This window comes from Lontra canadensis, unplaced genomic scaffold (genome assembly GCF_010015895.1).
Source record: "Lontra canadensis isolate GAN:19392208 unplaced genomic scaffold, GSC_riverotter_1.0 scaffold41, whole genome shotgun sequence".
Lineage (NCBI taxonomy): Eukaryota > Metazoa > Chordata > Mammalia > Carnivora > Mustelidae > Lontra > Lontra canadensis.
The window spans coordinates 5,376,848-5,388,981 of record NW_022631035.1 but is presented as its reverse complement, the minus strand read 5'-3'; the positions used below and the strand labels follow the sequence as shown (position 1 = coordinate 5,388,981).

General features: G+C 61.4%; 2 protein-coding genes across 2 annotated transcripts in view; one reads left to right on the top strand and one right to left on the bottom strand.

Moving 5' to 3' along the window:
- The window catches only part of ITGB4 (integrin subunit beta 4), a 30,461-nt gene extending 25,863 nt beyond the window's left edge, over positions 1-4,598 (top strand). The window contains exons 33-40 of the mRNA XM_032870607.1: positions 668-892; positions 1,485-1,721; positions 2,406-2,555; positions 3,137-3,325; positions 3,416-3,571; positions 3,655-3,819; positions 3,912-4,022; positions 4,139-4,598. Coding sequence (XP_032726498.1) covers positions 668-892; positions 1,485-1,721; positions 2,406-2,555; positions 3,137-3,325; positions 3,416-3,571; positions 3,655-3,819; positions 3,912-4,022; positions 4,139-4,278 — 1,373 coding nt within the window. The 3' untranslated portion in view covers positions 4,279-4,598. The remainder of the gene's footprint in view (positions 1-667; positions 893-1,484; positions 1,722-2,405; positions 2,556-3,136; positions 3,326-3,415; positions 3,572-3,654; positions 3,820-3,911; positions 4,023-4,138) is intronic.
- A 117-nt stretch (positions 4,599-4,715) lies between these two features.
- Positions 4,716-10,398, bottom strand: GALK1 (galactokinase 1). Its single transcript, XM_032870608.1, has 8 exons — positions 10,184-10,398; positions 9,098-9,287; positions 8,510-8,629; positions 8,196-8,331; positions 7,890-8,071; positions 5,256-5,406; positions 4,999-5,161; positions 4,716-4,913 (listed from the first exon to the last, which is right to left on the bottom strand). Exons 1-8 carry the CDS (start codon positions 10,346-10,348, stop codon positions 4,842-4,844), a joined length of 1,179 nt encoding a protein of 392 aa, XP_032726499.1. The 5' UTR covers positions 10,349-10,398; the 3' UTR covers positions 4,716-4,841.
- Between the last annotated feature and the right edge of the window lie 1,736 nt (positions 10,399-12,134).

Here is a 12,134-nt window from a genome sequence, read left to right as displayed (position 1 = left end):
GGGCCCTCAGCTGGCCTCCCTGGCACTCAGTTTGAGCGCGGCTCTGCTGTGGGCCATCAGATGAACTGCTCACCCTCTCTGTGCCAGTGCTCTGATCTGTAGAACAGGACGCCAGTCATACCATGCCAGGAGTCACAGTCCTCCGGAGTCCTACACTCTTCCATCCTTGCCCTGGCAGGGTTGAGCTTGGGCTTAAGGAACCCAAGCGCAAAGGTTGTGGGGGTTTTGAGGCTGCGAGAAAGCACAGCAGGTATGAACCAGGTGCCCAAACTCAGGGCCTAACTCTACCTGGGACGCACTCTGTGACTTCTGGAACTGTCCCTGGGAGGCAGGCAGGGGAGAGGTTACTCTCTCCAGTCCACAGATAAGAAACCGAGGTGACAGAACTGGTGACAGAGCCAGCGCCACCCCGGGGGGGGGGGGGCGTCTTGCCTCACCAGCCGCAGCCCCGGCTGCCCCGGCTCCCACGGAAGGGCTCCTCTTCCGCCTAAGGGGCCGAGGGTCCCGGCCATCGCCTGCTGCGCGACCACCCGCGCCCCTCCCGCACACTCGGATTCCGGAGAGCCCGAGGACCGGCTCACGTCGCTGGTCTCCGCCCCGCCGCGCCCCCACCCGCAGCCGCCCGCAGCCGCCGGCGGTGCCAACGCGGCCCTTCGTTGTTCCCAAGGCGGCGGCTGGAAGTTCGAGCCCCTGCTGGGGGAGGAGCTGGACCTGCGGCGCATCACGTGGCGGCTGCCCCCGGAGCTCATCCCGCGCCTGTCGGCCAGCAGCGGGCGCTCCTCCGACGGCGAGCCGCCCCGCGGCCCCCCGGACGACCGCGCGGACGCGGGCACGGGCACGGGCGGGGAGGGTGGCGGCCTAGCCCGTGGCGCCACACCCAGGCCCCCTGGAGGTGACGGGGTTGCCCGGCCTGCCCCGACCCCGCACCCAGCTAGGCTCGTTGGCTGCCTGGGCCCGGCCCGAGCCCCCTGTGGCCAGGCTGCCCAGGAAGGCTCCCCGCTGGCCTGGGAAGGTGCCACTATGCCAGGACGACCCCCAGAGCCAACGGACCCCCGGGGCAGGCATTTGGGTGTCCTCAATGCAGGACTGCCCACAGGAGTGTGCGACTTCAGAAGTCTGTTGTGTCTAGGGGACAGGCTGTAGAAGCCAAGGAGACTCCTAAGGGGCCTGAAGGGACCCAGGGCAGACATTTGCCACTCCCCCCCCACCAAGGCAGGGCTAACTGCAAGGTCTCAGCGACCCTCAGACTATCCATACTGGCATCCTGAGCACCAGCGGACATGGGCTGCAGAAGCCTGTGTGGCCCCTTGGGACCCCACCAGGAACACAGACCCTCTGTGCCTGGTGGCCAAGGAAGGCTGGGTTTCTTTACGCCACCACCCCCCACCATAGGTCATCCTAGGAATTCCCAGGGCGACAGCCTGCCCCACGGGGCTCTGGGTCCGGTACAGGTCTGCCCCCGTGACCCTGCTCTCCTCCTGCAGAGCACCTGGTGAACGGGCGGATGGAGTTTGCCTTCCCAGGCAGTGCCAACTCCCTGCACAGGATGACTGTGGCCAACGCTGCCTACGGCACCCACCTGAGCCCACACCTGTCCCACCGGGTGCTGAGTACCTCTTCCACCCTCACACGTGACTACCACTCGCTGACCCGCACAGAGCACTCCCACTCCGCCACGCTGCCCAGAGACTACTCTACCCTCTCCTCCGTCTCCTCCCACAGTGAGTGTCTGCCACCAGCCCTGCGTCTCCCCCGGACCCCTCTTCTCTTCCAGCTCCACCAGGCTCGGGGTTCTGTTCCTGCCGCCCGTCCTCCAACACACCCTTCCCGCGTGCTCACTCTTGTTTTGTCCTGCCGCAGGCCTCCCTCCCATCTGGGAAGAGGGGAGGAGCAGGCTTCCGCTGTCCTGGGCCCTGGGCCCCCTGAGTCGGGCTCAGATGAAGGGGTTCCCTCCCTCTGGGGACTCACGGGACGCTATAATCCTGGCTGGGCAGCCAGCAGCACCCTTCCAGGACCCAGGTAGTACAGGGATGGCCATCCCGTGTCTCCACAGCTGTCCTGCTCCATCTGTCATCCATCTGGTCATTGCAGCCGCACCCAGACCCAGCATCTCACCCTCCATTCCATCCCCATCAGTGCTGATGCCTCATTCAGCCTCTGTCCTTCCAGGGGCGCTGGGCTGGGGGAGGAGAAGTGCCAGGCCAGTGGGGGAGGGCCATCTCACGATGCTCACCCTCGAGCCCACAGCCACTCTGAGACGGGCAGGAGGGGCTGGGTGGCCTGGCCAGGGTGTGGCAGGGTGAGCGCCAGTGCTGAGCAGAGACTTGACAGCCCAGGGAGGTCAGGGGACAGAGGTCCCGCCCAGGGAGCCCCGCCACAAACTGACTGTGGCCTACCGTCTTCAGACCCCCGCTTGGCTGCTGGTGTGCCCAACACACCCACCCGCCTGGTGTTCTCGGCCCTGGGACCCACATCTCTGAAAGTGAGCTGGCAGGAGCCGCAGTGCGAGCAGGTGCTGCAGGGTTACAGCGTGGAGTACCAGCTGCTGAGCGGCGGTGAGGCACAGCTGCTGTTGGCGGGCTGCGGGGATGATGTCTTGCCAGGCTCGGCTCAGGGTCGGGACACTCAGGAGCATCCGGCTGGATAGGAATCCCTCCAAATCCCTCAAACGCTAATGATCCCCACCAGACTTTCGGAGAGAGTCTCTCTCTTCCATGCTCCTCACTGCCCTTCATGGCTCCTCTCTCCGGAGTTCTTATCCACCTCCCTGGGCCTCTCTCCAGGTTATTCCCTCTGCTAGGTTTTGCCTAACAAGGCTTCACTGGCCTAGGGGACCTAGAGCCTCTGCTGGAATGGGAGGTGGGAAGTGGGGCTTCCCTGGAAGACAAAATCACGGCAGCATGACTGGGGCCCATCAACAACCAAAACATAGTGGAATTTTAGACGGCACTCATCCCTTGTATAGTGTACAACCTAAACAACCAACCATACCATACCAGGCTGATCCCACCTGCCCCCAAACCACAGCTAATCCTGGGTGAATGACGACTAGATCTTGGTGGCAGCCTAGGGAAGGTGTGGGATCAGGCCAGGGGTGGGAATAATACTGCTCCCCTGTCTCCCACCCTACCTGCAGGAGAGCTATATCACCTAAACATCCCCAACCCCAGCCAGACGTCAGTGGTGGTGGAAGACCTTCTGCCCAACCATTCCTATGTGTTCCGTGTGCGGGCCCAGAGCCAGGAAGGTTGGGGCCCAGAGCGCGAGGGTGTCATCACCATTGAGTCACAGGTGCACCCCCAGAGTCCACTCTGCCCCCTGCCAGGTGAGCTGCCTCCCCACCGCGTGGCTGCCCCCATGAGGTCTCCTACGGACACAGACACTGACACTGACATCCTTGCTCTGCTATGTCCAGGCTCCACCTTCACTTTGAGCACACCTAGTGCCCCGGGCCCACTGGTGTTTACTGCCCTGAGCCCAGACTCGCTGCAGTTGAGCTGGGAGCGGCCACGCAGGCCCGATGGGAATATCCTTGGCTACCTGGTGACCTGCGAGATGGCCCACGGAGGAGGTGCTGCCTGCCCCCAGGTCAGGGGTGGCCAGGGGAGGGATGGAGAGGGAACTGCAGAGGCTTAAGTCATCTTCCCTGTCCAGAGCCAGCCACCACGTTCCTGGTGGATGGTGACAGCCCTGAGAGCCGGCTGACCGTGCCAGGCCTCAGCGAGAACGTGCCCTACAAGTTCAAGGTGCAGGCCAAGACCACCGAAGGTTACGGGCCAGAGCGTGAGGGCATCATCACCATTGAGTCCCAGGATGGAGGTAGGGTGCCTCACCCCTTCTTAGCCCCTGCCCTTTCTCTGGCCACCTCTTCTCTCGGCCTCATCTCTGCCTGGCCCTTCTGCCCATGCCAGGCCCTTTCCCACAACTGGGCAGCCATGCTGGGCTCTTCCAACACTCACTGCCAGGCGAGTACAGTGGCATCACCACCACCCACACCAGTACCAACGAGCCCTTCCTACTGGGTGAGTTACTGGGCAGGGGATCCAGCTCTCCTTGCGGGGAAGTGGGAGATACAGAGCTCACAGAGCAGGAGAGGCAGGGCCCCAGGAAGAGTCCTTCAGTGCGTCCTCCCCTGCAGATGGACTGAGCCTAGGGACCCAACACCTAGAAGCAGGTGGCTCCCTTACCCGCCACGTGACCCAGGAGTTTGTGAGCCGGACGCTGACCACCACTGGAACGCTCAGCACCCAGGTGGACCAACAGTTCTTCCAGACCTGAGCCCCCCAACCCTTACCCACCCATGTACGGGAACCTGGGCCCCCACCCCGCCTCCTCTCCCTGGCTCTGGCTTGGCTCCTCCCCCCGTGGGCCCCTCACGGCCCAGCACACCCAAATGCTGACCACAGGGCCAGTGCCTCTGGCTACAGAGGACAGAAGGTGTCCTCTGGGAGGAATAGAGGGCGCAGAGGTCCCAGAAGGCCCTTCTGGCAGCAATGCCCCTACCCCAGGCCCAAGCCCATTTGCACGTAACCAAAGAGCTGGAACCAGCATGACAAGGCCCCTGCTTTGTTCCACGCTTAATAAAAGATTTTGCTACCGATTGGGCCTGCCGGGTCCGTTCTCACGGGGAATGCCTGCACAGCACGGGGGAGCGCTTCTGACGTGGCTCCTTGGATACCCAAGCACACACCCACCTCTAGAGGCAGGCAGGCGGGTCAGTGGTGGGAGGCACAAATTTATTGAGCACCCAGATGCAGAGGGCAGGTGTCCGGGGCCTGGAGCTTTGTGCCTTGCTGCCTGGCAGGCCCCATGCCCACCGGGTGCCATCCCCGGGGAATGCCTCACCAGCGCAGCACCTTGGCGCCATCGGCCGCCTGAGAGAGGTAGAAGGTGGCCGTGCCAGCATACTGCTCCTGCGGGAGAGGCAGGTGGGGGTCTCAGCACAGCATGGCCCTGGGAACCCACCCCTCCTACCCCTGCGTGCTGGTACCCGCCCACCTGTATGTGCTGCATGGCTTGGGAGGTGGAGGCGGCCTCCAGCAAGGTCACAGTGCAGCCACCAAAGCCACCACCAGTCATGCGGCTGCCGTAAACCCCGGGTGCAGACAGCGCAGCCTCGACGAGCTGGTCCAGCTCAGGACAGCTCACCTCATAGTCATCCCTGCGGAGAGGACGGAGGACAGGGAGGACCTAGCACGGCCCCGTCCCAGGGCTTAGCCTCACCCTGGGCTATTTGGGCACTCCAGGGTCCTCACCTGAGCGAGTGGTGGCTCTCCACCATGAGGCGGCCAAAGGCTCGGTAGTCCCCACGGCGCAGGGCGGCCGCCGCCTGGGCTGTGCGCCGAATCTCACCGACCACGTGCCGCGCACGCCGGAAGCCTTCCTTGCTCACCAGGTCTCTGCCAGCTGGGGAGGGAACGGGGTCAGCGGACCTGCCACCCACCACCTCTGGGCCCCTACCAATGTGGGGATGGGGGCGCCAGGCGGTGGCCTGGGGGTGGGAGGCTAGGGGAGGGCTGAGAGTTGGGAGACCTCATTCGGACAAAGCTGTGCCCAGAACCTTGTGTTGGTGACTCAGGTTCAGTGCCTCCCCCGGCCCCCGACTATAAAATGTCCCCCCGGGGGGGGGGGGGGGGGCGCCTGGGTGGCTCAGTGGGTTAAAGCCTCTGCCTTTGGCTCAGGTCATGATCCCAGAGTCCTGGGATCAAGTCCCGCCTCAGGCTCTCGCTCAGCAGGGAGCCTGCTTCCTCCTCTCTCTCTCTCTGCCTGCCTCTCTGCCTACTTGTGATCTCCGTCTGTCAAATAAATAAATAAAATCTTAAAAAAAAAATCACTTGGGGCGCAGCAAACATTGAGAGAACCCAGAGAGCCCCCCTCCCAGCAGGGGGCCTGGTGCACAGTGGGTGCTCAGTAAACACCAGGCGAAGCCCCAGACCCTTGATGCTTCCAAGGTGGGGGCAACACACGGCTGCCTCCCGGAGCCCACGGTAGTGCAAGCGGGAGAAGTCCTCCTGCTGCCGTTCACACTGGAGCACCAGTGGAGCCTCCACTGGAGCGGCTGGGGCCCCAGAGCCAGGGTGCAGCCCAGGCACACATCAAGCCGCAGGGCACACTGGCATCGGGCTGTCCTCCCCAGTTCATGCCAAGGTGGGGAGAGCAAGCCGATTCGGTAGGGGCAGCCCTGAATGCCAGAGGCTTTGCTGCTGAATTGAGGGCCAAGGCGGTTCGGGAGCAGGCAAGGGTTTGGCGTTGAAGTAGGTGACCAAAGCGACCACCTTGGGCAGAAAGCCCGAGCTGGGAGACCCAGGCACCAGGAGCCAGACAGCAGCTGCTAAATACTCAGAAAGCCATGGTGTGGGGGGAGGAAGGCATGGAAGGGACAGAGATGGGAGAGGAGAATGGGAGGGGGGACATAAGGACACAGAGGAGACCAAGGTCTCACACAGGAGTGACAAGGGTGAGAAATAACCGGCAAGGGGAAGTCAGCAGGGGAAGCCTCTAGGGGAGGAAGGATGCAAAGTGCCACTGGGAATCAGGTGGAGGCTCCGGAACCAGAGGTGGAAATGGAGGGAGGCTCCAGCCGGGGGAGCAACGGGCTACAGGCCCCAATCCCAGGTGGCAGTGGTGGCAGCGGCTGAGAGGACTGAGAAGTGAACATAGACAACAAAATGGGCCATAAGCATTAAGTCTCCCACCAAGACTGGCACAGGAAAGAGGTTCAATTTTCAAAGAAAAGAGAACTGGCCATGTTTCCAAGCAGGAGAGGAGCCAGGCAGGGCACAGGAACGAGGCAAAGGAGGCCTTTTCACACAGTACTCTGGAGAAGGCAGAGGCAGCATTGCGGTCCCCAGGGAGGGAAGACCCCCCGACACACACACGAGTGGTAGGGAAGGTGTGCAGTGGAGAGGAGGGACGCCCAAAGTGTTCCAGCATGAAAACCTCCGTCAAGGTCACCTGCAATGAGCAGGCGGGGCAGTTCTGAATGGGACAGTTCACCAAGGAGAAGGACAAGACAGTCCCACAGGGCTGGCCAGCATCCCGGCAATGGGCACCTCCACCCTGCCAGGGAGGGCGCGGCTCCCGAGGCCAGCAGCCTGGCCCGCAGCTGAGGGTACAGACTGGGGGCTGAGCTGCCCGATTCTAGACTCAGCACTGCCTCATCCAAAACACGCAGAGTAGTAACAGCCTCTGCTCCACAGGGTACGGCAGAAGAAGGGGATGTTGACCTGAGCTTCAAACTATCAAATATACTATCTTCCTGGCCACATGTACCAGGAACCTTTCAGATACATGCACCTTTGGACTTTGCAATCCTACTCCTCTGAATCCAATCCTAAGAAAATACCGAGAACACGGAGACACTTGTGTATGAAACCGATCGTCACAGCGTCATGTGCAATCGTCGGCAAATGGTCATGTTACAGCACACCCGCGCGCCGAACTTGTCTATAGCTTTCACAGGCCCTGCTGATGACGTGCCTCTGCCGGCCCAGGTAAGGGTTCTCAGATAACGTTAGAAAAAGAGAAACAGGGCGCCTGGATGGCTCAGTCATTAAGTGTCTGCCTTTGGCTCAGAACATGATCCCGGGATCCTAGGATCAAGACCCGCATCGGGCTCTCTGCTCAGCAAGGAGCCTGCGCCCCCTGCCCCTCTGCCTGCCTCTCTGCCTACTTGTGATCTGTCAAATAAATAAATAAAATCTTAAAAAAAAAAAAAAAAGGAGAAAACAATATGAAGATTTCAAGCAGCCCTGCTGAGGTTGGAGGGTCTACAAGGTAGGGGGAGCGGGCAGAGTGCAGCGGAGGTCCCTGGAGATGAGGGGTACATGGCAGAGTCAAGGCTACACGGAGGGCCCGGCAGCCCCGCAGGGCCCCCAGCCAGCTCTCACCCTCTAGCTCCTCCAGCCGCACCTCCCGAAGGCTCTCCTTGCCCAGCGCCCGGGCCACCTCTTCGCACTGCTGCCGCCGCAGCGGGTACTCGCTGGAGCCCAGGGAGTGGCGGACATTGGAGTTGGTGATGAGCACGGCCAGCTTGGGTTCTGACAGCGGCACCAGGCTTGTCTCCAGGGACCTGGCATTGAGTTGGAGTAAGGAAGAGGACAAGCCCGAGGGTCCGCGTGCCACACCAGCCAGGGGGCCATGCTCCACCCAGAAGCTCCTGATGATGGTGGGGGGGTACAAGGGAAGCCCCTGACCTGCAGTCAATGAGCAGCGCGTGGCCTTTCTGCCCCAGCAGTGCGATGAGCTGGTCCATGATGCCACAGGGCACCCCTGCGAAGCTGTGCTCGGCCCGCTGACACACCTGAGCCCGGGCAGCTATGGACCCCGAGTCTGCGGCACAGGGTGACGTGGGGAGGCTGGGGCCCAGGAGGGGGTGTGTGGGGTGGGAGCCATGGGAGTTCCAGTGACACTCCAGGGAGGTTCCCCACCCCCTTCCCGAAGCCACAGTAGAGGGGAGCTCTGACAAGCAGAGGAGGGCTGGATCGGGGGCTGGGGTCTAGGAAGTTACCTGGGCAGAGCTGCTGCAAGAAGGTGTACGTGGCCACTTCCAGGGACGCGGAGCTGGACAGCCCACCCCCCAGGGGCACAGAGCTGACCACCACTGCGCTGAAGCCAGGGAGGGGAGCAGCTGGAAAGAACGGGCGGTGGTGAGATGGGCCGTCTGGGAGGACAGGCCCGCAAAGGGCATGTATTTTGGCATGAAGGGGGGGGCGACAGCCTGAAAGCTGCTTCCAGGGATAGGTCTCAATTGTCAGAGGCCACCTTGGGCCCAGCACCCTTCATCCTACCCTCCTAAGGTAAGCTACTTAACCAGCAGCTGAGGTACCTGGCACACAGTCTTCCTAGCTCTCCTCCTGGTTTAGGGCTCTGGAGGCCAACGGGCTAGGGGTTTGAATCCTGGCTCCTCCCATTATCTAATGGGCAGTTCAGGGAAAGTTCTGGAACCTCTCTGGGCATCAGTCTCTTCATCTGTACAATGGGGATACTCTCCTCCTACAAGCTACCCGGGGTGGACTAGATGAGCTAAGGAGCTTTGTAGCTGAGAGGTGGTGCTCCTAGCACTAATGTGAACTTGACCCTGACCTCAGCCCCATACCTGGGTAGTGCTGAATCACTCCCTTGACATAGTTGGCCCAGCGGGGGGTTCCGGGCTCCAGTGACCGCTGGGCAGTGGGCAGGGGAAACTGCAGCCGCCGGGGTTCATCAGCATCCTCCGAGGTGGTGAGGAGGGAGACAAGGCCATCCGCCCGGGGGCTGCCCACCAGCACAGTCACAAGCTCCAGCGCCTGGCGGGAGAGACAGGGAGTATGTAAAGCTTCTGCCTGCTGACCAGTGAAGGAGGCTCCCTCCCCTACTAAAGCTCTAAAGAATGAGAGGTTTCAGTCCCTTGGAAGCTCAACAGGAAAGGAATGGGGGGTGTTTTGGGGAAGAACCAGAGTGCTGAGTTGGCCCTGGGGGCTTGGGTCCTGCCTCTGTGTCTTCAGAGGTAGGGCGGGTGCAGCAGACGTGCAGTCCTGGACTCTGCCCTGAACACGGGCTCCCAGCTATGGGGCGAGGGGGAGGAGAGCTCGGAAGGCAAAGAGAGTCAGGCGCTCCAGCTGATGCCTCGCCGTCGCGGAGTGGTCTCAGGTGCGCGGAACCCACTCACTTGCCAAGCTGCACCAGGTGGAAAGGGCCCCAGCTCTAATCGCTGCCCCAGGAAGAACCAGCTCTGTGACCTTGAGCAAATCACTAGCCCTCTCTGGGCCTCAGTTTCCTCCTCTGTAAACTGAACCGGCTGGGCCGGGAGCTCTAGGGCTAGCTTCCTCAAGTCTGCAGTCGGGGTCCCTGGAAGACAGTGCCCGAAGCGTCCCCTTCCGCATGCTCCGTCGGGGCCCAAATTGCGGTGGCTCCCAGATTGATGGCGAGGATCGTCAGTCTACAGAGGGCGGGCTAGAGCGACGAGGCGTCGGCACACCCCCTCCTAGCTTACTTCCTCGCGGATCCCCCGCTTCCTCCCTTCCCACGTGGGAAATACCCCATCCCCGGGTCTCTCCCATGTGCTCGTCCCCCAAACTCCGGAGAGGATGGCTAAAGTTCGGTGCGGCCGCCCAACATCCACGCAGGGACTAGGCACCTCCCCGCGCGCCGCAGGCCTGCCCTGCCTCGGGGGAGGCTCGGGGCTCCCCTCCCGGCCCCTCACCATGGGCAGCACCAGGCCCTGGTTGTAGTCCGTGTGCTCCCCGATCAGGTTGACCCGGCCGGGCGCCGACACCGCCAGCTCGGGCTCGGCCCCGAACTCCTCCCGGAAAGCTCTGCGGGCCTCGTCCAGCAGCTCCGCAGCCTGAGGCTGTCTCGAAGCGGCCATGACGCCTGCCCTGCAGCGAGGCCCGGTCGGCGCGGGATGCTCGGGGCGGGGCGGCGCGGCGCGGGGGCGGCGCGCATTCCTGTACGCGCCCCCCGCCCCCACCCGGGGCTCCTCCCGCCCCCGCCGAGCCCGCCCCGCCCCGCCCCGCTTTCCGCCCCCGGCCACCTGCTGGGCGCCCTCGGCCGCGTCTCCCCCCGACGCCCCCACCGGGCAGGCGGCGGACTTTGCGAAAGACCAGCGGGTGCCCAGTAGAGCGGTATTGGCTGGACTGGAAGATCTGGGCTGCCCTTCCCCGACCCTGGCGCCGCGTTCTGTGCTCCCCACACCGGCCGGTCCGTCCACCCACAGCCTGAGCTGGGGAGCCCGCGTCCCGCGGACCTGGATTTCCCAAAGGGCTCTCCTAGGTCCTAGAGTCCTGCCTCTGTGCGAGGGCGTCAGACCATGATCACGAGTCTCCGAGAGGGGCCTAGCACGCGGTGTAAATTGAGATCAAGAAAGCCAAGTTTGGTGGTGACCAGGGAGTCGCTTTCTACAGGCCCCTTTTCTAGACTGGCCCCGCCGGGATAGCTGTTAGCAGTGGAAGACTGAAGGAGGGTGGCAGTGGCCAGCCTCTCCCGGAAGGACCGATGGCAGCAGGCCCCCTGGGGCGGGATTGTTGGCCTCAGCAGGTGCTTCCTCAGTCCTGAGCCTGGGATACGGAGGCTGACACTCGCCACTTCCTCTTTCACCAGCCTGCATCCTGAACCTTTAAGCGGGTCCCATCCCCCACCTGGACACGGGTCCGCGGTTGCTCCGATATGAAGCCTCGGGGCAGAAACGCTGAAATGTTAGCAGCCTGTTTGGGATGAGGGTGGGGGCTTTGTGGAGAGTTGTGGCCAGGGATAGAGCTTGGGATCTGCCCAGGGGTTTGCCCAAAATGCAGCACTGATACTCTTACCGTAATGAGCACCAGTAGTGCATAGAATTGTTGAATCTTTATATCCTGTGCCTGAAACTCATGTAATACTATATGTGACTTACGCTTCAGTTTAAAAAAATGCAGCTCTGAAGACTTCTGAGATAAACATGGGGGTAAATCTTTGTGACCCCAGTTTAGGCAGGTGCTTTTTAGATGTGACACCCAAAGCACAAGAGACAATAGGAAAATAGATAAGCTGCACTTCATCGAAACTAAATACTTTTGTGCCTCAGGGGACAGCATCAAGAAAGTGAAAAGACGGGGCACCTGGGTGGCTCTGTTGTTAAGCATATGCCTTCTGCTCAGGTCAGGATCCTGGCATCCTGGGATCCAGCCCCTGTAGCAGACTTCCCAGCTCAGCAGGGAGTCTGCTTCTCCTCCCTTTGCCCCTCCCCCTCACTCGTGCACTCTCTGTCAAATAAATAAAATCTTGAAAAAATAATAATAGGGGTACCTGGGACCCTCTCTCCCTGTCTGCTGCTCTGCCTACTTGTGTTCTCTATCTCTGTGTCAAATAAAACCTTTAAAAATAAATAAATAAATAATAATAATAATAATAGGGCGCCTGGGTGGTTCAGTGGTTAAGCCACTGCCTTCTGGCTCAGGTCATGATCCCCAGAACCTCAGGATCAGGTCTTGCATCAGGTTCCCTGCTCAACAGAGAGTCTGCTTCTCCCTCTGACCCTCTCCTCTCTGTGCTTTTACACTCTCAATCTCTCTCTCTCAAATAAATAAAAAAAAATTTTTTAAGATTTTATTTATTCATTTTAAGGCAGAGGCCTTAACCCACTGAGGCCACCCAGGCGCCCCCTCAAAACTGTTTTTAAA